Source organism: Salvelinus namaycush, chromosome 41, assembly GCF_016432855.1.
Source record: "Salvelinus namaycush isolate Seneca chromosome 41, SaNama_1.0, whole genome shotgun sequence".
In the NCBI taxonomy this organism is placed as follows: Eukaryota; Metazoa; Chordata; class Actinopteri; order Salmoniformes; family Salmonidae; genus Salvelinus; species Salvelinus namaycush.
Window position 1 is genome coordinate 19,466,457 of NC_052347.1, and position 27,609 is coordinate 19,494,065.

The 27,609-nt window shown below is 43.6% G+C and overlaps 1 protein-coding gene across 1 annotated transcript in view; it reads left to right on the plus strand.

Moving 5' to 3' along the window:
* The window catches only part of LOC120034271 (voltage-dependent P/Q-type calcium channel subunit alpha-1A-like), a 114,254-nt gene that overhangs the window by 79,551 nt on the left and 7,094 nt on the right, over positions 1-27,609 (plus strand). Inside the window, exons 26-33 of the mRNA XM_038980777.1 lie at positions 820-919; positions 2,098-2,258; positions 2,450-2,590; positions 2,847-3,048; positions 9,929-10,093; positions 11,284-11,394; positions 13,723-13,806; positions 21,625-21,741. Coding sequence (XP_038836705.1) covers positions 820-919; positions 2,098-2,258; positions 2,450-2,590; positions 2,847-3,048; positions 9,929-10,093; positions 11,284-11,394; positions 13,723-13,806; positions 21,625-21,741 — 1,081 coding nt within the window. The remainder of the gene's footprint in view (positions 1-819; positions 920-2,097; positions 2,259-2,449; positions 2,591-2,846; positions 3,049-9,928; positions 10,094-11,283; positions 11,395-13,722; positions 13,807-21,624; positions 21,742-27,609) is intronic.

Below are 27,609 nucleotides of genomic sequence, written 5' to 3' on the forward strand. Positions count from 1 at the left end.
TCTATATGACCAGATACTCAGAGAGAATCCTGTCCACTCCCACACATGTTAGCATGTCCACAGTCTCCCCTCTAAAAAAAAGAAAGAGGTTTGGCTTGGCATTTCAGTCCAGAAATGCCTGCACAATATGTTTGTCTTTGCCAAAGACCAAGACACAATGTCATGCTGTTTGGGCTATGCTATGAAACCAGCTTGGGGAGGGGAGTGGTAGAGCTAGTGTCTCTGTGTAGAAAAGTTCCCCATTCCTCTAGCTAGCAATGGAGAACAAGGTTTCAATACAGCATGGGAAGCTATAGGTTTCAAAGCAGCATGAGTAGACTGCACTGTTTCAGTATTTCAGTGCATGTGTCCGTGGGTTCAGCCACCTTGCTTAGTGTTGGATGATGCATTGCACAGTGCTAGAGTTGTTGAGAGTAGTTTGAATGGAACAATCCATTTTTATATAGCATGTAACAGCATACAGAAAGCTGAAAGTACAGTGCAACTTAACCTTGTAGAAGTAGTCTGTCATAATACAGCATGCTTTGTCAACTAACCCTGTCTGAGTTCCTGTCAGTGAGCTAACTCAGCAGCTACCTTCTAGGAATGGTCTCCTACTACTTCTTCTCTCTTCTATTTGAATCAAGAGGGGCTACGCCAGCTTCCTCCATGTGCCGCCCCTTCCCTCTCTGACTGTGTGTGTGTGTGTGTGTGTGTGTGTGTGTGTGTGTGTGTGTGTGTGTGTGTGTGTGTGTGTGTGTGTGTGTGTGTGTGTGTGTGTGTGTGTGTGTGTGTGTGTGTGTGTGTGTGTGTGTGTGTGTGTGTGTGTGTGTGAAACAGGGGGAGCAGTAAGGGGAAAGACATCAGCACAATCAAGTCTCTGAGGGTTCTGAGAGTGTTGCGACCTCTGAAGACTATCAAGCGTCTTCCAAAGCTCAAGGTACGTTCAACTCTAACCACGTTTATTACTGTCTGTTAACAGCCACATCCACCGTTCTGATAAACATTTCTCCCAGGTAGGACCTTACAGTGTCCAGGCTGTTGGACCTCTTATTTGTCTCATCGTTAATCTTTGTTTAAATCTGCACAGGGTTTTCTGGCTTTTTAGACTCTGCCCCAGTCGCATACAGATGGGCTGTGTGCCTTTGTTTGACTGTGTATCTCTCTGTCTCCAGGCTGTGTTTGACTGTGTTGTTGTGTATCTCTGTGTCTCCAGGCTGTGTCGGACTGTGTTGTTGTGTATCTCTGTGTCTCCAGGCTGTGTTTGACTGTGTTGTTGTGTATCTCTGTGTCTCCAGGCTGTGTCTGACTGTGTTGTTGTGTATCTCTCTGTCTCCAGGCTGTGTTTGACTGTGTTGTTGTGTATCTCTGTGTCTCCAGGCTGTGTCGGACTGTGTTGTTGTGTATCTCTGTGTCTCCAGGCTGTGTTTGACTGTGTTGTTGTGTATCTATGTGTCTCCAGGCTGTGTTTGACTGTGTTGTTGTGTATCTCTGTGTCTCCAGGCTGTGTCGGACTGTGTTGTTGTGTATCTCTGTGTCTCCAGGCTGTGTTTGACTGTGTTGTTGTGTATCTCTGTGTCTCCAGGCTGTGTTTGACTGTGTTGTTGTGTATATCTGTGTCTCCAGGCTGTGTTTGACTGTGTTGTTGTGTATCTCTGTGTCTCCAGGCTGTGTTTGACTGTGTTGATGTGTATATCTGTGTCTCCAGGCTGTGTTTGACTGTGTTGATGTGTATCTCTGTGTCTCCAGGCTGTGTTTGACTGTGTTGTTGTGTATCTCTGTGTCTCCAGGCTGTGTTTGACTGTGTTGTTGTGTATCTATGTGTCTCCAGGCTGTGTTTGACTGTGTTGATGTGTATCTCTGTGTCTCCAGGCTGTGTCTGACTGTGTTGTTGTGTATCTCTGTGTCTCCAGGCTGTGTTTGACTGTGTTGTTGTGTATCTCTGTGTCTCCAGGCTGTGTTTGACTGTGTTGTTGTGTATCTCTGTGTCTCCAGGCTGTGTTTGACTGTGTTGTTGTGTATCTCTGTGTCTCCAGGCTGTGTTTGACTGTGTTGTTGTGTATCTCTGTGTCTCCAGGCTGTGTTTGACTGTGTTGTTGTGTATCTCTGTGTCTCCAGGCTGTGTTTGACTGTGTGGTCAACTCCCTGAAGAACGTCCTGAACATCCTCATCGTCTACATGCTCTTCATGTTTATTTTTGCTGTGGTGGCCGTGCAGCTGTTCAAAGGAAGATTCTTCTACTGTACTGACGAGTCCAAAGAGTTTGAGCGCGATTGCAGGTCAGGAGACACACTCATGAAGACACACATACTGTATGGACACATGATGTACACACACACATACACACACACACACACACACACACACACACACACACACACACACACACACACACACACACACACACACACACACACACACACACACACACACACAGTATTAAGTATGAACAATCTGTTGTGTGTTCCAGGGGCGAATATCTAGTCTATGAGCGGAATAATGAAGTGAAGGCGCAGAAGCGGGAGTGGAAGAAGTACGATTTCCACTACGACAACGTGCTTTGGGCCCTGCTCACCCTCTTCACCGTGTCTACCGGAGAGGGGTGGCCGCAGTAAGTACAGTACAGACACACACACACACACACACACACACACACACACACGTGCACGCACACACACACATACACAGACTGATAGACACACAGACACATGTTCATGCACACACACAAAAAAACGATTTCTCTCTCTCTCTCAAACACACACACACATACACACACACCCAAACACATAAACATAACCCCCAGCCAAACACAACCGCCCCACCCCCCCTATCCTAACCATCCCTCTCTCCTCTCTACCTTCCACCAGGGTGCTGAAACATTCAGTGGATGCGACCTATGAGAATCAGGGCCCGAGCCCGGGGTACCGGATGGAGATGTCCATCTTTTACGTGGTGTACTTCGTGGTCTTCCCCTTCTTCTTCGTCAATATCTTCGTAGCTCTCATCATCATCACTTTCCAGGAGCAAGGAGACAAGATGATGGAGGATTACAGTTTAGAGAAAAACGAGGTGAGAAGAGAGGGACAGGAGGGAGAAGGCAGAGAGGTTGGAGAAAAATGACATGAAAAAGTGATGGCAAAGATACTGTATTTAAAAAATATATATATATTTAACCTCTTTGGGCTGCAGGGGCAGTATTGAGTAGCCTGGATAAAAGGTGCCCATTTCAAACGGCCTCGTACTCAATTCTTGCTCGTACAATATGCATATTATTATTACTATTGGATAGAAAACACTCTCTAGTTTCTAAAACCGTTTGAATTATATCTGTGAGTAAAACAGAACTCATTTTGCAGCAAACTTCCTGACAGGAAGTGGAAAATCTGAAATCGATGCTCTGTTCTAGGGCCTGCCTATAAATGTGCTTGATATTTATTAGTATACATGCACTTCATACGCCTTCCACTAGATGTCAACAGGCAGTGAGAGAAGAAATGGAGTGTATAACATGATCTGTGGTCGAATAAAAGCTTTTGGGATGACGTGACCCCAATTTCCTGTTTTCTGGAACGTGCGAGAAGGGACCTGGTATTGCCTTCTGTAAAGCTGTCGTTATAGACGACTAATATCTCCGGCTTTGATTTTATTTGATAAATGTGACAATATCATCGTAAAGTATGTTTTTTCAATATAGTTTTATTAGATTATTGAATTTTTTTCGGGACGTTAGGCGTGTTGCTTTTTCTGCGTTTGTTCACGAAGGAGAGCTTCGCGCCACTTTGCTAGCTTTCCGTGCTAATTGACTGGAGAAGAGGACATTCTAAAACCAAACAACGATTGTTCTGGACAAAGGACCCCTTGTACAACATTCTGATGGAAGATCATCAAAAGTAGGACCCATTTTATGATGCTATTTCATATATCTGTCGAACATGTGTACTAGTAGTTTGCGCCCAGATTTTGGGCACTCTCTCGCTATAACTAAGCTGGATGTCGTAATGAAGTTATTTTTAGAATTCTAACACGGCGATTGCATTAAGAACTAGTGTATCTATCATTTCCTATACAACATGTATTTTTTAGTAACGTTTATGAATAGTTATTTGGTCAGAATAGTTGAGTGTCATAAAAATATCCGCACATTCTGGGAAAAAGATGCTACGTTAGCACAATGTATAACCACTGATTTCAGCTCTAAATATGCACATTTTCGAACAAAACATAAGTGTATGTATAACCTGATGTTATAGGACTGTCATCTGATGAAGCTTATCAAGGTTAGTCAAAAATTATATATCTTTTGCTGGTTTGTTACGATCGCTAACTTTTGCTGCTGGTAAATGGCTTGTGTTTCTGGCTATTGTGGTAAGCTAATATAATGCTATATTGTGTTTTCGCTGTAAAACACTTAAGAAATCGGAAATATTGGCTGGATTCACAAGATGCTTGTCTTTCATTTGCTGTACACCATGTATTTTTCAGAAATGTTTTATGATGAGTATTTAGGTATTTCACGTTGGTGTCTGTAATTACTCTGGCTGCTTCGGTGCTATTTGTGACGGTAGCTGTGACGGTAGCTGCAATGTAAAACTGATTTATACCTCAAATATGCAAATTTTTCGAACAAAACATAGATTTATTGTATAACATGTTATAAGACTGTCATCTGATGAAGTTGTTTCTTGGTTAGTTTGGTTGGTTCTTGGTTAGTTAGGTTGGTTTTGTGCATGCTACCTGTGCTGTGAAAAATGTCTGTCCTTTTTTGTATTTGGTGGTGAGCTAACATAAATATACGTGGTGTTTTCGCTGTAAAACATTTTAAAAATCGGACATATTGGCTGGATTCACAAGATGTTTATCTTTCATTTGCTGTATTGGACTTGTTAATGTGTGAAAGTTAAATATTTCTAAAAAATATCTTTTGAATTTCGCGCCCTGCACTTGAAGTGGCTGTTGTCATATTGTGCCCGGCTTCGGGCTTGCAGCCCAAATTAACTAGGCAAGTCAGTTAAGAACGAATTCTTATTTACAATGACGGCCAACCCCGGCATAAACCCTAACCCGGGCGACGCTGGGCCAATTGTGCACCGCCCTATGTGACTCCCAATCACGGCCAGTTATGATACAGCCTGGAATCGAACCAGGGTCTGTAATGACTCCTCTATCACTGAGATGCAGTGCCTTAGACCACTGCACCACTCGGGAGTTGTAAAAAAAATTGTAGCTATTATTTGTAACAACCCCAGGCTTTTAAGAGTGTGACAAAAACATCCAAGGGAGATAGCTCAGTTGGGACCGTGACTAGTATGCTCTCCTTAAGAACAGATGGCCGGGGTTCAACCCCCCCTGTGGTGTAACCTAGTCCCGCAGGTCTCAAATAGTTGAGTCAAATGTTTAAGCTCTAGGCTAGAACAAAAGCCCGATGAAGGCATTTTCTGAAACACATTGGTTGTAACAATAACATACATTTTCACACAGTGGTTGAATCAATGTTGTTTCCACGTCATTTCAATTCAATGATGTTGAACCAACCTGGAGGAAATGTTGAATCGATGCCATACAACACTCCTTCTGTGGCCTCCAACTACTCTTAAATGCTAGTAAAACTAAATGCATGCTCTTCAACCGTTCGCTGCCCGCACCCGCCCGCCCGACTAGCATCACTACTCTGGACGGTTCTGACTTAGAATATGTGGACAACTACCTAGGTGTCTTGCTAGACTGTAAATTCTCCTTCCAGACTCATATTAAACATCTCCAATCCAAAATGTAATCTAGAATTGTCACGTTCCTGACCTGTTTTCTCTTGTTTTGTATGTGTTTATTGGTCAGGGCGTGAGTTTTGGGTGGGCAGTCTATGTTTTCTATTTCTATGTTGGGATTTTGTGTTCGGCCTGGTATGATTCTCAATCAGAGACAGGTGTCTATCGTTGTCCCTGATTGAGAATCATACTAAGGCAGCCTGGGTTTCACTTGTGTTTTGTGGGTGTTTGTTCCTGTGTCAGCGTTTGGGCCACACAGGACTGTTTCGGGTTTGTCACGTTTGTTGTTTTGTATGTTGAAGTGCTTTGTTGTTTTGTCATTAAATAATGAACACTTATCCCTCCGCATCTTGGTCCGATCCATGCTCCTCCTCGTCCGAGGAGGAGAACGACATTGACAGCCGTTACAGAAACACCCACCAAACCAGGACCAAGCGGATTGGAGAAGGACGGCAAGAACAAAAGCAATGGAGAGAAGAGGAATGGACATGGGAGCAAATATTCAACGGAGAAGGACCCTGGGCTAAGGTGGGAGAGAATCGCCGCTCTCGGGAGGAGAAGGAGGCAGCCACAGCCCAGGAGCGCTGGTATGAGGAGGCAGCACGTAAGAGAGGCTGGAAGCCCGAGAGGCTCACCCAAAAATTTCTTGGGGGGGGGGGGGGCTAAAGGGGAGTGTGGCGAAGCCGGGTTGGTTACCTGAGCCAACTCCCCGGGCTTACCGTGGAGTGAGAGGGCGTCGTACTGGTCAGACACCGTGTTATGCGGTAAAGCGCACGGTGTCCCCAGTACGCGTGCTTAGCCCAGTGCGGGCTATTCCACCTTGCCGCACTGGGAGGGCTAGGTTGGGCATCGAGCCGGATGTCATGAAGCCGGCCCAACGTAATCTGGCCTCCAGTACGTCTCCTCGGGCCGGCGTACATGGCACCAGCCTTACAGGTGGTGTCCCCGGTTCGCCTGCATAGCCCAGTGCGGGCTATTCCACCTCGCCGCACTGGCAGGGCTACGGGGACCATTCAACCTGGTAGGGTTGGGCAGGCTCGGTGCTCAAGAGCACGTGTCCTCCTTCACGGTCCGGTATACCCGGTGCCACCTCCAAGTACCAGTCCACCGGTGGCAGCCCCCCGCACCAGGCTGTCTCTCCAGGTTCTCTCTCCAGCTGCTCCCACCTGTCCAGCGCTGTCAGAGCTTTCCTCCTCTCCAGCGCAGCCAGTGCCTATACCACGCACCAGGCTGTCTCTCCGTCTCCTCCCTACAGGTCTGCCAGTCTGCCCAGAACTGCCCGTCTGGACTGAGCCTGCAGAGCCGTCGTCCAGCCAGGACCAGCCAGAGCCGTCCAGCCAGGACCAGCCAGAGCCGTCCAGCCAGGACCAGCCAGAGCCGTCCAGCCAGGACCAGCCAGAGCCGTCCAGCCAGGACCAGCCAGAGCCGTCCAGCCAGGACCAGCCAGAGCCGTCCAGCCAGGACCAGCCAGAGCCGTCCAGCCAGGACCTGCCAGAGCCGTCCAGCCAGGACCAGCCAGAGCCGTCCAGCCAGGACCAGCCAGAGCCGTCCAGCCAGGACCAGCCAGAGCCGTCCAGCCAGGACCAGCCAGAGCCGTCCAGCCAGGAGCTGCCAGCCAGTCAGGAGCTGCCGGAGCCAGCCAGCCAGGATCCGCCAGAGCCTTCCGCCAGCCAGGATCCACCAGAGCCTTCCGCCAGCCAGGATCCACCAGAGCCTTCCGCCAGCCAGGATCCGCCAGAGCCAGCCGCCAGCCAGGATCCGCCAGAGCCAGCCGCCAGCCAGGATCCGCCAGAGCCAGCCGCCAGCCAGGATCCGCCAGAGCCAGCCGCCAGCCAGGATCCGCCAGAGCCAGCCGCCAGCCAGGATCCGCCAGAGCCAGCCGCCAGCCAGGATCCGCCAGAGCCAGCCGCCAGCCAGGATCCGCCAGAGCCAGCCGCCAGCCAGGATCCACCAGAGCCTTCCCTCAGCCAGGACCTGCCAGAGTCCCTCAGCCAGGACCTGCCAGAGTCCCTCAGCCAGGACCTGCCAGAGTCCCTCAGCCAGGACCTGCCAGAGTCCCTCAGCCAGGACCTGCCAGAGTCCCTCAGCCAGGACCTGCCAGAGTCCCTCAGCCAGGACCTGCCAGAGTCCCTCAGCCCGGAGCTGCCGCCCCTTATCCCGGAGCTGCTGCCCCTTATCCCGGAGCTGCTGCCCCTTATCCCGGTGCTGCCCCTTATCCCGATGCTGCCCCTTCATTTAGGTGGGTTTAGTTGGAGGGTGGTCATTGGGAGGGGGATACGGAAGCGGGGAGTGACTATGGTGGGGTGGGGACCTCGCCCAGAGCCTGAGCCACCACCGTGGTCAGATGCCCACCCAGACCCTCCCCTAGACTTTGTACTGGTGCGCCCGGAGTTCGCACCTTAAGGGGGGGGGTTATGTCACGTTCCTGACCTGTTTTCTCTTGTTTTGTATGTGTTTATTGGTCAGGGCGTGAGTTTTGGGTGGGCAGTCTATGTTTTCTATTTCTATGTTGGGATTTTGTGTTCGGCCTGGTATGATTCTCAATCAGAGACAGGTGTCTATCGTTGTCCCTGATTGAGAATCATACTAAGGCAGCCTGGGTTTCACTTGTGTTTTGTGGGTGTTTGTTCCTGTGTCAGCGTTTGGGCCACACAGGACTGTTTCGGGTTTGTCACGTTTGTTGTTTTGTATGTTGAAGTGCTTTGTTGTTTTGTCATTAAATAATGAACACTTATCCCTCCGCATCTTGGTCCGATCCATGCTCCTCCTCGTCCGAGGAGGAGAACGACATTGACAGCCGTTACAAGAATCGGCTTCCTATTCCGCAACAAAGCCTCCTTCACTCACGCCGCCAAACATACCCTCGTAAAACTGACTATCCTACTGATCCTAGACTTCGGCGATGTCATTTACAAAATAGCCTCCAACACTCTACTCAGCAAACTGGATGCAGTCTATCACAGTGCTATCCGTTTTGTCGTCAAAGCCCCATATACCACCCACCACTGCGACCTGTATGCTCTAATCGGCTGGCCCTCGCTACATATTCGTCGCCAGACCCACTGGCTCCAGGTCATCTATAAGTCTTTGTTAGGTAAAGCTCCGCCTTATCTCAGCTCACTGGTCACGATAACAACACACACCCGTAGCACGCGCTCCAGCAGGTATATCTCACTGGTCATCCCCAGAGCCAACACCTGCTTTGGCCGCCTTTCATTCCAGTTCTCTGCTGCCAATGACTGGAACGAATTGCAAATATTGCTGAAGCTGGAGACTTATATTTCCCTCACTAACTTTAAACATCAGCTATCCGAGCAGCTAACCGATCGCTGCAGCTGTATGTAGCCCATCTGTAAATAGCCCATCCGATCTACCTACCTCATCCCCATATTGTTTTTATTTACTTTTCTGCTCTTTTGCACACCAGTATTTCTACTTGCACATCATCATCTGCACATCTATCACTCCAGTGTTAATTTGTTTAATTGTAATTACTTGCTACTATGGCCTATTTATTGCCTTACCTCCTCACGCCATTTGCACACACTGAATATATACTTTCTTTTTTTTCGACTGTGTTATTGACTGTACGTTTGTTTATTGCATGTGTAACTCTGTGTTGTTGTTTGTGTTGCACTGCTTTGCTTTATCTTGGCCAGGTCGCAGTTGTAAATTAACTAGCCTACCTGGATAAATAAAGGTGAAATAAAATGTAAAAAATTAAATAAACATTTAAAATATGATGGGGAAAAAACATGACTGTAAAGAATTCATTACAACAACAAAGGATTTAAGTTACAAACTTTCTAACAAATGGAACTCAAACAAATGGAACAAATGAAAAAAAACGAATTTGAATAAATGTGGGTTTTGACACTCTTATGTAGGTGTCATAACCAGCCATAAAATAATTAAATATATGTCACAACAGGTGACATATATGGGTAATGACAGTGTTATGACCATATTATGACAGGTTATGACAAGTTATGTCAGCTGTTATGACATATGATGACATGGTTCGGACCGTGTCATAACGGTCCTACCAAGAGTTGCTGAATATCTTCTCATCTTTAGAACAAAAGCCTACATATCCTGTGGGTTTGCAGGATCAGGGTTGAAGACCACAGCACTTTCAGCGAGATATTAACCCATTGTTGTCTGTCTGTGTATGTGTGTGTTTCCAGAGAGGCTGCATAGACTTTGCCATTAATGCCAAACCGTTGACGCGACACATGCCCAAGAACAAGCAAAGCTTCCAGTACCGCATGTGGGAGTTTGTGGTGTCGCCGCCATTCGAGTATACAATCATGGCTATGATCGCGCTCAATACTATCGTTCTGATGATGAAGGTACAACAAGCCTGGACACCCTGATTATATCACTTCATATATACCCTCACTCACACACACATAACTTAACACGTAGTCTCTCTCTCTCTCTCTCTCTCTCTCTCTCTCTCTCTCTCTCTCTCTCTCTCTCTCTCTCTCTCTCTCTCTCTATCTATCTATCCAACTATCTATCTATCTATCTATCTATCTATCTATCTATCTATCTATCTATCTATCTATCTATCTATCTATCTATCTATCTATCTATCTATCTATCTATCTATCTATCCAACTATCTATCCATCTATCTATCTATCTGATTCAACTAATGTTTCTGCCTCTTTGTGTGCTAACCTGTGTGAGTGTCTCTATCTGTCTTCATATGTGTCTTCCTCTCTGTCTGTGGTTGTCTGTGTCTCTGTGTGTGTTTGGATGTGTCTTCCTCTCTGTCTGTGGTTGTCTGTGTCTCTGTGTGTGTTTGGATGTGTCTTCCTCTCTGTCTGTGGTTGTCTGTGTCTCTGTGTGTGTTTGGATGTGTCTTCCTCTCTGTCTGCGGTTGTCTGTGTCTCTGTGTGTTTGGATGTGTCTTCCTCTCTGTCTGTGGTTGTCTGTGTCTCTGTGTGTGTTTGGATGTGTCTTCCTCTCTGTCTGTGGTTGTCTGTGTCTCTGTGTGTGTTTGGATGTGTCTTCCTCTCTGTCTGTGGTTGTCTGTGTCTGTGTGTTTGGATGTGTCTTTCCTCTCTGTCTGCGGTTGTCTGTGTCTCTGTGTGTGTTTGGATGTGTCTTCCTCTCTGTCTGCGGTTGTCTGTGTCTCTGTGTGTGTTTGGATGTGTCTTCCTCTCTGTCTGTGGTTGTCTGTGTCTCTGTGTGTGTTTGGATGTGTCTTCCTCTCTGTCTGTGGTTGTCTGTGTCTCTGTGTGTGTTTGGATGATATTTGTCATTTTCCTTTATGCATTTCTTTCTTTCTCTGTATTTGTGTTATTGTACATTTCTGTGTACTTGTGTATGTCTATGTGCATATATTTGTATATGCATGCATGTTCAAATATTCGTGCATGTGTGTGCGCATGTGTGTGTGTGTGTGTGTGTGTGTGTGTGTGTGTGTGTGTGTGTGTGTGTGTGTGTGTGTGTGTGTGTGTGTGTGTGTGTGTGTGTCTGTGTGTGTGTGTGTGTGTGTGTGTGTGTGTGTGTGTGTGTGTGTGTGTGTGTAGTACGACGGAGCCTCTCCGGCCTACGAGGCAGTGCTGGCCAACCTGAACATCGTGTTCACCTCGCTGTTCTCCATGGAGTGTGTGCTCAAGATCATCGCCTTTGGAGTGCTGGTAAGTGTGTCACACACGTCTTCCAATGATGATAGGAATGAATTTTAGATGTAACTAACTAACTAAGCAATCTATCAATCTAACATGCCAAAGCTTGCCCTCAAAGTATAGTCCTATAGCGATCTGAGAATGTAACTAATTAGCTAGCTAACTACATGTAACTAACTACATTGAATCTAATGATCTGTCTATCTGTCTCTCTATCTACTATCTATTGGTAGTATGTGTATAAATGTATAGAGATTATTATTGTTTTTCCCAGTTAATAACCTATGTGTACTGTAGCAGTCACCTGGGTATTGAGAGAGACAAATGGCTGTAGTCAGTGGAAGGTGTGCAGACACTGAGAGATAGAGGGATGGGTGAGAGGAGAGTGAAGGAGAGGAGAGAGGCACAGAGGAGACAGTTTGAGGAAGAGTGGTGGGAAGATATATGGGGAAGAGGGGGAATAATTAGAGGAGAGAGAGAGAGAGAGAGAGAGAGAGAGAGAGAGAGAGAGTCAGAGAGAGAGAGAGTCAGAGAGAGAGAGTCAGAGAGTCAGAGAGACTAATAAAAAGGAGAGTCAGAGAGACTAATAAAAAGGAGAGTCAGAGAGACTAATAAAAAGGAGAGTCAGAGAGACTAATAAAAAGGAGAGTCAGGGATTTTAGGGATGGTAAAGATTTAGTGGAACAGGAACAAAGAGGACATACATGCCTAGTGAAAATGCACAGAGAGTATGGTGCTTTAATTAGTTATGTCCTAATGCACAGAGAGTAGGGTGTTTTATTTGGTTGTGTCCTAATGCACAGAGAGTAGGGTGTTTTATTTGGTTGTGTCCTAATGCACAGAGAGTAGGGTGTTTTATTTGGTTGTGTCCTAATGCACAGAGAGTAGGGTGTTTTATTTGGTTGTGTCCTAATGCACAGAGAGTAGGGTGTTTTATTTGGTTGTGTCCTAATGCACAGAGAGTAGGGTGTTTTATTTGGTTCTGTCCTAATGCACAGAGAGTAGGGTGTTTTATTTGGTTGTGTCCTAATGCACAGAGAGTAGGGTGTTTTATTTGGTTGTGTCCTAATGCACAGAGAGTAGGGTGTTTTATTTGGTTGTGTCCTAATGCACAGAGAGTATGGTGTTTTATTTGTTTCTGTCCTAATGCACAGAGAGTATGGTGTTTTATTTGTTTCTGTCCTAATGCACAGAGAGTATGGTGTTTTATTTGTTTCTGTCCTAATGCACAGAGAGTATGGTGTTTTATTTGTTTCTGTCCTAATGCACAGAGAGTATGGTGTTTTATTTGTTTCTGTCCTAATGCACAGAGAGTATGGTGTTTTATTTGTTTCTGTCCTAATGCACAGAGAGTATGGTGTTTTATTTGGTTCTGTCCTAATGCACAGAGAGTATGGTGTTTTATTTGTTTCTGTCCTAATGCACAGAGAGTAGGGTGTTTTATTTGTTTCTGTCCTAATGCACAGAGAGTATGGTGTTTTATTTGGTTCTGTCCTAATGCACAGAGAGTATGGTGTTTTAATTAGTTCTGTCCTTATGCACAGAGAGTATGGTGTTTTAATTAGTTCTGTCCTTATGCACAGAGAGTATGGTGCTTTAATTAGTTCTGTCCTAATGCACAGAGAGTATGGTGCTTTAATTAGTTCTGTCCTAATGCACAGAGAGTATGGTGTTTTATTTGGTTCTGTCCTAATGCACAGAGAGTATGGTGTTTTAATTAGTTCTGTCCTTATGCACAGAGAGTATGGTGTTTTAATTAGTTCTGTCCTTATGCACAGAGAGTATGGTGCTTTAATTAGTTCTGTCCAAATGCACAGAGAGTATGGTGCTTTAATTAGTTCTGTCCTAATGCACAGAGAGTATGGTGTTTTAATTAGTTCTGTCCTAATGCACAGAGAGTATGGTGTTTTAATTAGTTCTGTCCTAATGCACAGAGAGTATGGTGTTTTAATTAGTTCTGTCCTAATGCACAGTTTGGCTGCAGGCTTATACATGGCACCCAACAAAGGGCTTCTACTGCAGCAGCAGTCACAATACAGTATGTACCACAATCCTGGGATCCCTTCTCTTTTTCAACCAACCAGCCAGCCAACCAGCCAACCAACCAGCCAACCAACTAACTCTCTTTCTCTCAGACTCTGGTCATATATGTTGCTGGAATGACTTCAATATGGCATAACTGACGTTCATTCTATCTTGTCTAATCTATGGCCTGTTGCCGTCTGACACTGACTCACCTTTTTTATCCTTTCTCTCCTCAATCTCTTTCCTTTCTTCCTACTCTTTCTCTGTTTCCCTCCCTCCCTCCCTTCCCCCTCCCTCTTTCTCTTCTGCCCACAGAATTACTTCAAAGATGCCTGGAACATTTTTGACTGTGTGACAGTCCTGGGCAGCATTACAGATATTTTAGTGACTGAGCTCGGGGTAAGTGAGGCGGCAGGGGGAATTAACAGTGGGAAAGGGAAAGGGTGTGTCAGCAAGTTCAGTGGTATGAGTGTGAGAGTGAGAGAGGCAGAGAGAGAGAGAGAGAGAGAGTAAGGGAGAGAGAGAGGTAGAGAGAGTGAGACAGGCAGAGAGAGAGAGACAGGCAGAGAGAGAGAGGTAGAGAGAGTGAGACAGGTAGAGAGAGAGAGAGACAGGCAGAGAGAGAGAGAGAGATAGGTAGAGAGAGTGAGACAGGTAGAGAGAGAGAGAGAGAGAGGTAGAGAGAGTGAGACAGGCAGAGAGAGTGAGACAGGTAGAGGTAGAGAGAGAGGTAGAGAGAGAGGTAGAGAGAGAGGTAGAGAGAGAGAGAGAGAGGTAGAGAGAGAGGTAGAGAGAGTGAGACAGGCAGAGAGAGAGAGACAGGCAGAGAGAGAGAGAGAGTGAGACAGGCAGAGAGAGAGAGAGACAGGCAGAGAGAGAGAGGTAGAGAGAGTGAGACAGGTAGAGAGAGAGAGGGGGGGGGACAGATAGAAAGAGAGCAAGGGCACATAGAGAAGCAGAGAGAAAGGCAGAGACTGTAGTGTACAGGATCTTGCATTGCTCAGTGAAGCATGGACATATTTTGAAAGCCTTATATAATTGTCCCAGTTGGTGGAGAGCAGAGCACAGAGACCTGGATCATCGTAGCCCAGCCACCACTGACAACACTCAGGAGACTAACACACACACACACACACACACACACACACACACTCACTCATGCACGTACACACAGACTACTTTACTGATCTGCTAGGCAACCTGACAGCCAATCAAATAACCAGCCTCAAAACAATCTGGCCAATCAGACTGTTCCTCTAGCCAGGCAACCACTTAGCAACCAGTTGGATAGTGAAAAATGATAGCCAATGAGGTAGACACACTAGTTATTCAGGCAGGTAATGTGGTGTGTGTGTGTGTGTGCGTGCGTGTGTGCGTGCGTGCGTGCGTGCGTGCGTGCGTGCGTGCGTGCGTGCGTGCGTGCGTGCGTGCATGTGTGTGTGTGTTGTAATGCCTTTATAAACCATATTATGAAATATGAATATTGTTTTTGAATGTTGTGTGCCTCTGAGACAGTCCTGACAGCTATACCCTTTGTTTCCATTAAAAACACCTAAACTCTATCAAGCCAGGTCCTGGAGAGCTATATGCTTTTATAACCAGCCCAGCACCGACAGATCTGATTAAACCTTTAACTCCTCATCGGGACCTTGATTGGTTGATTGGTTGAATCAGGTGTGTTACTGCTGGGCTGGAACAAAATCTTGAACATCATGTAGCTCTGCATGACAAAGGTTGGTGACCACAGGCATAATCATAGAAATTAAATCAGCTTTTATTTCAATGGGTATAGTATTTTGACATAATGTTATATCATGTATACTATGATTACAAAATATCTTAGTAGTGGCAAGAGTTTTTCCTGACTACATGACTTGAACTAGACCCTCGTTTTTCCTGTCAGTTCTTATGGTGAGGAAAAACTCCTGTCCCCAACTATGCTCTATAAGCCATCCTACTAGGTGTTACTGGCAGTGGATGTTAATGGCATAAGAATCCGGTGGAATAGGTTCCTCCTCTCTAAACTGACCTGAGATCAGTCCGAGACACCATTGGATCAAGAAGGACCTTTGAACATGAAAAAGCAAGCCCTGTTCTTGGATCAGTCCAGTGGTAGTCCATCAAAGCAGCCTTTAATTTGGGTCAGCTCAAGTTAAAGCTGTAGCTGCCATTGCGCTGATTCAAACACACGACTTCACAATCATGTTCATTTTCCTCGCAGCCCAATGGAAGCTTGTTAGTGTGTGGATGTTAAAAGTAATCTCATGTTAAAAGTAATCTCATGTTAGGAGTAATCTCATGTTAGGAGTAATGTCATGTTAGGAGTAATCTCATAATATATTTTTGGAACTTCATCGGTTTCCTAGTCGTTGATATCCCTGCTGTTGTATGTATGGAGGCAGTGTTATGACTGAACTGTTGTATGTATGGAGGCAGTGTTATGACTGAACTGTTGTATGTATGGAGGCAGTGTTATGACTGAACTGTTGTATGTATGGAGGCAGTGTTATGACTGAACTGTTGTATGTATGGAGGCAGTGTTATGAACTGAACTCAGTAATAATGAGTGTACATAATGACAATTCATTTCCTGTTTTATCTTTTTTTACATGCTTTCTTTAACTCTACGCTACTTAATGGCAACTACTTCGTCCCTCTCCCTTCTGACGAATTCATCCAATCAAAATGCACTATGTGTCCATCCATGAAACCTGGCCTGGCCAATCGCACTCTTTGTTAAATCAAACTCCAAAAATGCCGCTATAAACCATGTCATCTGCAACATACACATGTAGATGGTTTGTACTTTTTTGGAGATACTTGAATTACTGCATCCATTTCCTGGTGTGGCTGTGGTGATGCATGTTGCTCGACTCCTCACCCTGGCAGTGACCCCTGACCTTTGATCTCTGACCCAGGTTTGACAAGATGACTCGACTGACCTCCTGCTCCCAGTCACCGGACAGAGACATTCGACCAATCCCAAATGGACTACCCCTTGTATAGATCTAAAAGGATCAGATAGGATTTAGCAAATATTCCACCTATCCTATCTGGATGGGTTCGTTGTCAGATTACTGATACCAATCCAATGCTTTCAGATCTACACATGTGATAGGCCTAGAGGGGCTTGAGGTCAATTTGGAATTGGCCAGTAGTCATTGTCCTAATACCCTTCAGGTTCTGATTTAATACTGTTCAAATGCATCCTTCCTTCCTCCCTTCCTTGAAGTGATCACAGCTCTGATCTGACTGATCTGACCGATCTGACTGATCTGATCCAAAATAAAGGAAACACTTGAGTAAATGAGGCTTCTGGCAGCTCTGTTATGGTGTGGGGTGCTTTTCCTGGCATGGTCCACTCATCCCTTTAGAGGGCAAGGTAAACGCCAATAAATACACAGCCTTTCTGAATGAACCCTTTCAACCTTTCTGTCTTGATGGGAGTGACCTCTTCCAGGATGACAATGCCCCCATCCACAGGGCACGAGTGGTCACTGAATGGTTTGATGAGCATGAAAATGGAGCGACGCCTGAGACAGGAGTAATGGAATTTTATCATGGAAGAACATTGAAGCTGTTCTGGCAGCTCGTGGTGCCCAACACCCTACTACAACGCTTTATGTTGGTGTTTCCTCTATTTTGGCAGTTACCTTTATGTAGCTATGTGGTGGAACTCCTGCTCTCGCTAATCTGATCATGTTCAATCAGTGATTATTTCAAGGAGGGAAGGAAGAACAAATGTGTTGTAAAAGTATTCTATCAGATCTGTGGTAATGTAGGAAAGGAACAAGGAAAGGAAGCTGGTCAAGCCTATTAGGACACAGCCATTGTCCTGTGGACAATACTCTCACAATCACTAGACATGCACCACTTACATTCCTTAAAAGCAATCTCACACACACACACACACACACACACACACACACACACACACACACACACACACACACACACACACACACACACACACACACACACACACACACACACACACACACACACACACACACACACACACACACACACACACACACATGCATGCTAGTGTCTGTGAGAGCCAGGGGAGTAAGGTGTGACAGGAGTGCACAGAGTGACTGGGTCTAAAGCTTCACCCATGGCAGACCGGGCTACGGTGCATGCTGCCGCACTGCATGTCTCTGGCAGGGATGACACACACGTATACTACTCATAGACAGATAAGTTAAACACACCCAGACATACATGGACACTGACCTACACACACATATACACACATACAACAGTACATAGCTAAATAAATACACGCACATAGGCTTGTGTTGCAATACCATAGTGAACATGCTCTTGATGGGAGCTGAATGTGCCTACTGCCAAGCCCTCTCTAACCCAGAACCCTTCCCTTGGTAGAGGGTTGAAGGACCATGCACATCATAGGACAGTGAGCATCACAAACATAGTTTACAGTAATCAAGTACAGTTTGATTTCTGTAGTGGTTTTTACAAATGCTTTCACCATTAAGTGTGTAATAATTTGAGCAAGACGAGTCGTATGATTCGCCCTATGAATATGGAATTATAGTAATGCTATCACTGTTATATCAACATTAGAACTTTGTAACAATTATATTTCTAAATATCATCAATATATTTGCAGTTTGTCCTTCAACCCAGAACCCCACTCCCCCTCCCCTTTCTCTGACTGTGACGCAAGAAAGGTTGGGTTCAATTCCATGTAAATTCTGTTATTTCAGGAGGTGACTTGAAATTCAGGAGTCATCTTAAAGCAACAGTGGACAATTTTTATTTTATTAATTAAATGTTATCTCATTTTATCCCCTGAATTGAGTGAACTGAAATGGAATCGAACCTGACTTTATAGTGTCACAGGACTAAAACGAGCCAATCCCTTGTGGAGGAGAGCTGTCAGCTTTGCTGCGTTGCGTTGACACCTGGTTAACTTGCTGTGATCTAGCTAGTTCCATATTGTGTGGTGGTGCGTTTGCCTTGAGGATCAGTGCATTTGGTTGTATTTACAAGAAAATCGGTTCCCTGCACCCACTACTACTACTACTACTACTACTACTACTACTACTACTACTACTACTACTACTACTACTACTAACTACTACTACTACTGCTGCTACTATTACTACTGCTACTACTACTATTACTATTTACTACTACTACTACTACTACTACTACTGCTAGTACTGCTACTACTACTACTACTACTCATACTACTACTACTACTACTACTACTACTACTACTACTACTCAAATCAAATCAAATTTAATTTGTCACATGCGGCAGGTAGCCTCATGTGGGGGGCAGCAGGTAGCCTAGTGGTTAGAGCGTTGGGCCAGTTACCGAAAGGTTGCAGTTAACCCATGGTTCCCCGGTAGGCCGGCATTGTAAATAAGAAAATGTTCTTAACTGACTTGCCTAGTTAAATAAAGGTTCAATAAATACAATTAAAAACATGCGCTGAATACCGTGAAATGCTTACTTACAAGCCCTTAACCAACAATGAAGTTTAAATAGAGTTAAGAAAATATTTACTAAATAAACTAAAGTAATAAAAAAAAAAAAATAAGACAAGAAAATTACAAAACAATAACGAGGCTATATACAAGGGGTTCTGGTACCGAGTCAATGTGCGGGGGTACAGGTTAGTCGAGGTAATTGTGAATGTTGCCCTGTTTAAAGGTCTTACTCACATCAGCTACGGAGAGTGTGATCCCACAGTCGTCTGGAACAGCTGGTGCTCTCAGTCATGCTTCAGTGTTGCTTAACTCGAAGCGAGCATAAAAGGCATTTAGCTCGTCTGGTAGGCTCGCGTAACTGGGCAGCTCGCGGCTGGGTTTCCCTTTGTAGTCTGTAATATTTTTCAAGCCCTGTCACATCCGATGAGTATCAGAGCCAGTGTAGTAGGATTAAATTTTGTCATGTATTGACGCTTTGCCTGTTTGATGGTTCGTCTGAGGGCATAGGGGAATTTCTTATAAGCGTCTGGATAAGTGTCCCGCTCCTTGAAAGCGGCAGCTCAAGCCTTTAGCTCAGTGCAGATGTTGCCTGTAATCCTTGGCTTCTGGTTGGGAAATGTACGTACGGTCACTGTGGGGATGTCATCGTCGATGCACTTATTGATGAAGCCGGAGACTAAGGTGGTATACTCCTCAATGCCATTGGATGAATCCCGGAACATATTCCAGTCTGTGCTAGCAAAACAGTCCTGTAGCATATCATCCGCGTCATCTGACCACTTCCGTATTGAGCGAGTGACTGGTACTTTCTGCTTTAGTTTTTGCTTGTTAGCAGGAATCAGGAGGATAGAATTATGGTCAGATTTGCCAAATGGAGGGTGAGGGAGAGCTTTGTATGCATCTCTGTGTGTGGAGTAAAAGTGGTCTAGAGTTTTTTTCCCTCTGGTTGCACATTTAACATGCTGGTAGAAATGAGGTAAAATAGATTTAAATTTGCCTGCATTAAAGTCCCCGGCCACTAGGAGCGTCGCTTCTGGATGAGCATTTTCTTGTTTGCTTATGGCCTTATACAGCTCGTTGAGTGCGGTCTTAGTGCCAGCATCGGTTTGTGATGGTAAATCGACGGCTACGAAAATACTGATTAGAACTCTCTTGGTAGATAGTGTGGTCTACAGCTTATCATGAGGTATTCTACCTCAGGCGAGCACTACCTTGAGACTTCTTTAATATTTGACATCGCGCACCAGCAGTTATTGACAAATAGACACACACCTCCACCCCTCGTCTTACCAGACGTAGCCATCCAGCTCTATATTATACGTTTCGTCATTCAGCCACGCCTCGGTGAAACATAAGATATTACAGTTTTAATGTGCCGTTGGTAGGATAGTCTTAATCGTAGATCGTGCAGTTTGTTTTCCAATGATTGCACGCTGGCCAATAATATGGAGGGTAGCGGTAGTTTACCTACTCTTCGGCAAATTCTTACAAGGCACTCGGCCCTCCTCCCTTTTCTCCGTCTTTTCTTCACACTGATGACGGGGATTTGGGCCTTGTCTTGACAAAGCAGAAAAAAATCTTTCTCCAGTTCGAGGTGAGTAATCGCTGTTCTGATGTCCAGAAGCTCTTTTCGGTCATAAGAGACGGTAGCAGCAAATTATGTACGAAATGAGTTACAAACAATGCGAAAAAACAAACATAATAGCACAGTTGGTTAGGAGCCATCCCCTCCGGCGCCTTTATATCTGAGCATTGTGGGGACCTACTACTACAAACTACTACAAACTGCTACTATTACTACTACCACTACTACCAGCTACTACTACAAACTACTTTGACTACTACTACCACTACTACCAACTACTACTACTACCAGTACTACCAACTATTACTACTACTTCAAACTACTACTACTACTACTACTACTACTACTACCACTACAACAAACTACTACTACTATTACAAACTAGTACTACTACTACTACTTTCTACCTACTGCTACTACTTACTGCCCCAATTGGGTGCCAATGGTTAGGTTTTGAAAACATATGATTTTCCTTTCCCCTGTATCGATTCCCTTCTTCTAACTCCTTGGATATGCCCGAGCCTGTTACAAGCCTTGCATTTTTTGGTTTGGTTTGCATTTGATTCCAGTTCTGTTTGGTTGCTTTTCTGTTGGTTTTGAATCCTATTCAGTTTGGTTTTGAACTTTTCCCCTGCTTTTATGGTTTGGTTTGTTTTAGGACAGGAAATAGTTATCTAACATTGCATGGCAAGTGATAAGCTTCTCCTCTCTACCCCGTAACTCCTTTTCTCCACACTTCTCTCCCTCTATTTGTCCCTGCCTCTATCTTTCCATCCCTCTCTTCCCCCTTATTCCATCTCTCCTTCTTTCTACCCCTCACCCCTCCCATTTATCTCTATCTATCTATCTATCTATCTATCTATCTATCTATCTATCTATCTATCTATCTATCTATCTATCTATCTATCTATCTATCTATCTATCTATCTATCTATCTATCTATCTATCTATCTATCTATCTCTCTCTCTCTCTCTCTCTCTCTCTCTCTCTCTCTCTCTCTCTCTCTCTCTCTCTCTCTCTCTCTCTCTCTCTCTCTCTCTCTCTCTCTCTCTCTCTCTCTCTCTCTCTCTCTCTCTCTCTCTCTCTCTCTCTCTCTCTCTCTCTCTCTCTCTCTCTCTCTCTCTCTCTCTCTCTCTTGTGTCTGGTCATACTGTGGGTGTTGTAGAATAACTTCATCAACTTGAGTTTCCTGAGACTGTTCAGGGCTGCCAGGCTCATCAAACTGCTCCGGCAGGGAGAGACCATCCGCATCCTGCTCTGGACCTTTGTTCAATCCTTCAAGGTAATGCCCCCCCCCCTCCACACACACACACACACACACACACACACACACACACACACACACACACACACACACACACACACACACACACACACACACACACACACACACACACAGAGAGAGAGAGAGGTAAGCTTTGTAGGGACCTATGAGAATACACCCACACAGACCCTAGTAGTAGCATTCTGGAGACCTATGACAGAATACACATACAAAACCAGAGGTGTGGACTCGAGTCACATGACATGAATTCGATTCAGATTTAAGTCACAGATTTGATGACCTGAGAGTCAACTTCATAGAAAATAAAACAGCTTGAGACTTGACTTCGACTTGGAGCCTCAAGACTTGGGACTCGACTTAGACTTGAGACTGATGACTTATCTGGCCAGGTTTTGTAACATTTGGTCACTTGTTTTGTGTCACTCATTCAGTATCGCACTTGCAACAACAACAAAAAAGATTTGCTAGTGAAATGCACACTTGTCCCTCTGATTGGACCAGCAAACCGTCAATCAACACAGGTTGTGTGAGCTATAGTAGCACACTATAGAAGGTTTTGGGGGGTCGTAAGTGTGAAACTGAATGGGAAAAATACATAAAAATTATAGACTACCGTTTGTATTTTATATTTTTACCCTTGGTTATTCGAACTGGTCACTATCCTAAGCCTACGGCATTGCACCAAATGATTGTAATCTATGCTTCAGTTCCCAAAAATTGAGCGTCTTGACTGTTAACCAATGACCAGTCATCAGCATTGCGCTCAAAGGCAGGCGCACATATCCAGATTAGTGACCAGAAAGAAAGCACTTAATTTTCTCCGGTTTGCCTGGCAAAAACAGAGTAGCCTACCTACATTAATCAATCTGCTACAGGCTCATCTTTGAAAAATGAAGGAGAGCCGCACACACTAGGAGCTCAGATGCAAAAATTATTATTATTTAAAAAAAAATATGTCCAACGTTTCGCTTGTCCAGCTTGTCTTCCAATGAAGACAAGCTGTCTTCATCAGGCTCAACTTTGCCAGAACAATAGGCTGATCTTTTCATAGATAATTTTCATATTTCAGATAGGCCAAGTTTAGGTGGATTATACAGTTGAAGTCGGAAGTTTACATACACCTTAGCCAAATACATTTAAACTCAGTTTTTCACAATTCCTATTTAATCCTAGTAAAGATTCCCTGTCTTAGGTCAGTTAGGATCACCACTTTATTTTAAGAATGTGAAATGTCAGAATAATAGTAGAGAGAATGATTTATTTTAGCTTTTATTTATTTAATCATATTCCCAGTGGGTTTACATACACTCAATTAGTATTTGGTAGCATTGCATTTAAATTGTTTAACTTGGGTCAAACGTTTCAGGTAGCCGTCCACAAGCTTCCCGCAATAAGTTGGGTGAATTTTGGCCCATTCCTCCTGACAGAGCTGCTGTAACTGAGTCAGGTTTGTAGGCCTCTTTGCTCGCACACACTTTTTCAGTTCTGCCCAAAAATATTCTATAGGATTGAGGTCAGGGTTTGTGATGGCCACTCCAGTACCTTGACTTTGTTGTCCTTAACTTTTTATGGCTGCAGGGGCAGTATTGAGTAGCTCTGATTAAGGGTGCCCATTTCAAACGGCCTCGTACTCAATTCTTGCTCGTACAATATGCATATTATTGTTATTATTGGATAGAAAACACTCTCTAGTTTCTATAGCCGTTTGAATTATGTCTCTGAGTGAAACAGAACTCATTCTACAGCACTTTTCCTCCCAGTGAGTGAGATTTCAGAAATCTTGGCCTCTGGTTCCAGGTCAGTTTTAAAGTCCCTGTAAATCCTATGAGGATACAAACACTGCCCACGCCTTCCTCTAGATGTCAGTAAGTGGTGACAATTTGAATGGAGTCGATTGCGCAATCAGGGCCTGTATAAAACGCCAAAGACCGGATGTACCGTTCTTTTGCTCCCTGCGCCTGACGCACGATGGACGTTGGACCTCCTCTCTTTCCAAGCTGTTGTTTAGCCAGTAATATATCGCCGGTCATGTTTTTACTCGTTATAGGTGTTAAAAACATCATAAGGTAGTTAATTTAAACCGTTTTATAGCAATTTATATCCGTTTAGTGCGATTTTGAGGCATTTCTATGTGATGAACTTTGAAGCACCGGGCACGTTTCGGGGTCCCGGTCGAACGTTAGTGGGCATTTCGACGGACAACAGGACATCTTTCGACCAAAAGAAGATTAGACCCAAGAAAGGATACATTGCCCAAGATTCTGATGGAAGATTACCTCATAGTAAGAAATATTTAAGATGATAAATCGTTGTTCTGTCGAAAAATGTTAAACGCATATTCCGCCATTTTGTTTGGTATAGCTTCGCTTGGCGAACCCTGTATTGCACAGTAAGGATAATTTTAGAAATGTAATTCAGCGATTGCATTAAGAACTAATTTGTCTTTCGATAGCTGTCCAACTTATATTTTTTTAGTCAAGTTTATGAATAGTTATCCATGAGACAAGATCACTGTGAAAGATGGCGCCCGACATTTTCAGGCTAGTTTTGCTAGTATTGTCATTGTATAACCACGTTTTTTTGTGGCTAAATATGCACATTTTCGAACAAACTCTATATGTATGTTGTAATATGATGTTACAGGAGTGTCATCGGAAGAATTCTGAGAAGGTTAGTGAAAAAATTAATATATTTTGGCGATGATAACGATATCACTCTCTTTGGCTTGAATCAATGCTCGGGTAACATTTGCATATGTGGTATGCTAATATAACGATTTATTGTGTTTTCGCTGTAAAACACTTAGAAAATCTGAAATATTGTCTGAATTCACAAGATCTGTGTCTTTCCATTGCTATGAGCTGTGTATTTTTAAGAAATGTTTTATGATTAGTAATTAGGTAATACACGTTGCTCTCTGTATTTATTCTAGTCGAGTTGTGATGGTGGGTGCAATTGTAAACTATGATTTATACCTGAAATATGCACATTTTTCTAACAAAACCTATCCTATACAATAAATATGTTATCAGACTGTCATCTGATGAGGTTTTTTCTTGGTTAGTGGCTATCAATATCTTTATTTGGCCGAATTGGTGATAGCACCTGATGGAGTAAGAGTTAGAAAAGTGGTGTCTTTTGCTAACGTGGTTAGCTAATAGATTTACATATTTTGTCTTCCCTGTAAAACATTTAAAAAATCTGAAATGGTGGCTTTATTCACAAGATCTGTATCTTTCATTTGGTGTCTTGGACTTGTTAATGTGTGAAAGTTAAATATTTAAAAAAAATATTTTTTTGAATTTCGCGCCCTGCACTTTGAGCTGGATGTTGTCATAGGTGTACCGATATCGGGCTTGCAGCCATAACAGGTTTTAAGCCATTTTTCCACAACTTTGGAAGTATGCTTGGGGTCATTGTCCATTTGGAAGACCCATTTGCGACTTAGCTTTATCTTCCTGACTGATGTCTTGAGATGTTGCTTCAATATATCCACATCATTTTCCTCCCTCACGATGCCATCTATTTTGTGAAGTGCACCAGTCCCTTTTGTAGCAAAGCACCCCCACAACATGATGCTGCCACCCCCGTGCTTCACGGTTGGGATTGTGTTCTTCGGCTTGCAAGCCTCCCCCTTTTTCCTCCAAACATAACGATGGTCATTATGGCCAAACAGTTTTATTTTTGTTTCATCAGACCAGAGGACATTTCTCAAAAAGTACGATCTTTGTCCCCATGTGCAGTTGCAAACCGTAGTCTGGCTTTTTTATGGCGGTTTTGGAGCAGTGGCTTCTTCCTTGCTGGATTATGTCGATATTGGACTCGTTTTTCTGTGGATATAGATAATTTTGTAGCTATTTCCTCCAGCATCTTCACAAGGTCCTTTGCTGTTGTTCTGGGATTGATTTGCACTTTTTGCACAAAAGTAGGTTCATCTCTAGGAGAGAGAACGCGTCTCCTTCCTGAGCTGTATGACGGCTGCATGGTCCCATGGTGTATATACTTGCGTACAGATGAACGTGGTACCTTCAGGCGTTTGGAAATTGCTCCCAAGGATGAACCAGACTTGTGGAGGTCTACATTTCTTTTTCTGAGATCTTGTCTGATTTCTTTTGATTTTCCCATGATGTCAAGAAAAGAGGCACAGAGTTTGAAGGTAGGCCTTGAAATACATCCACAGGTACATCTCCAATTGACTCAAATGATGTCAATTAGCCTAACAGAAGCTTCTAAAGCCAAGACATAATTTTCTTGAATTTTCCAAGCTGTTTAAAGGCAGTCAACTTAGTGTATGTAAACTTCTGACCCACTGGAATTGTGATACTGTGAAATAATCTGTCTGTAAACAATTTTTGGGAAAATTTCCTTGTGTCATGCACAAAGTAGATCTCCTAACCGATTTGCCAAAACTATAGTTTGCTAACAAAAAATGTGTGTAGTGGTTGAAAAACAAGTTTTAATGACTCCAACCTAAATGTTTGTAAACTTCCGACTTCAACTGTATATGTCCAAAGATAGTTGTAACATTGCACTACCTTCAATACAGCTATATCATCTACTGTACAGTTATATCATCTGTTGTACAGCTATATCATCTGTTGTACAGCTATATCATATGTTGTACAGCTATATCATCTGTTGTACAGCTATATCATCTGTTGTACAGCTATATCATCTGTTGTACAGCTATATCATCTGTTGTACAGCTATATCATCTGTTGTACAGCTATGTCATCTGTTGTACAGCTATATCATCTGTTGTACAGCTATATCATCTGTTGTACAGCTATATCATCTGTTGTACAACTATATCATCTGTTGTACAGCTATATCATCTGTTGTACAACTATATCATCTGTTGTACAGCTATATAATATGTTGTACAGCTATATCATCTGTTGTACAGCTATATAATCTACTGTACAGTTATATCATCTGCTGTACAACTATATCATCTGTTGTACAGCTATGTCATCTACTGTACAGCTATATAATCTACTGTACAGCTATATCATCTGTTGTACAGCTATATCATCTGTTGTACAGCTATATCTTCTGTTGTACAGCTTTATCTTCTGTTGTACAGCTATATCATCTGTTGTACAGCTATATCATCTGTTGTACAGCTATATCATCTGTTGTACAGTTATATAATCTACCGTACAGCTATATCATCTGTTGTACAGCTATATCATCTGTTGTACAGCTATATCATCTGTTGTACAGCTATATCATCTGTTGTACAGCTATATCTTCTGTTGTACAGCTATATCATCTGTTGTACAGCTATATCATCTGTTGTACAGCTATATCATCTGTTGTACAGCTATATCATCTGTTGTACAGCTATATCATCTGTTGTACAGTTATATAATCTACTGTACAGTTATATAATCTACTGTACAGCTATATCATCTGTTGTACAGCTATATCATCTGTTGTACAGCTATATCATCTGTTGTACAGCTATATAATCTACTGTACAGCTATATCATCTACTGTACAGCTATATCATCTGTTGTACAGCTATATCATCTGTTGTACAGCTATATCATCTGTTGTACAGCTATATCATCTACTGTACAGCTATATCATCTGTTGTACAGCTATATCATCTACTGTACAGCTATATCATCTACTGTACAGCTATATCATCTACTGTACAGCTATATCCTCTGTTGTACAGTTATATCATCTACTGTACAGCTATATCATCTGTTGTACAGCTATATCATCTGTTGTACAGCTATATCATCTACTGTACAGCTATATAATCTGTTGTACAGCTATATCATTACTGTACAGCTATATAATCTGTTGTACAGCTATATAATCTACTGTACAGCTATATCATCTGTTGTACAG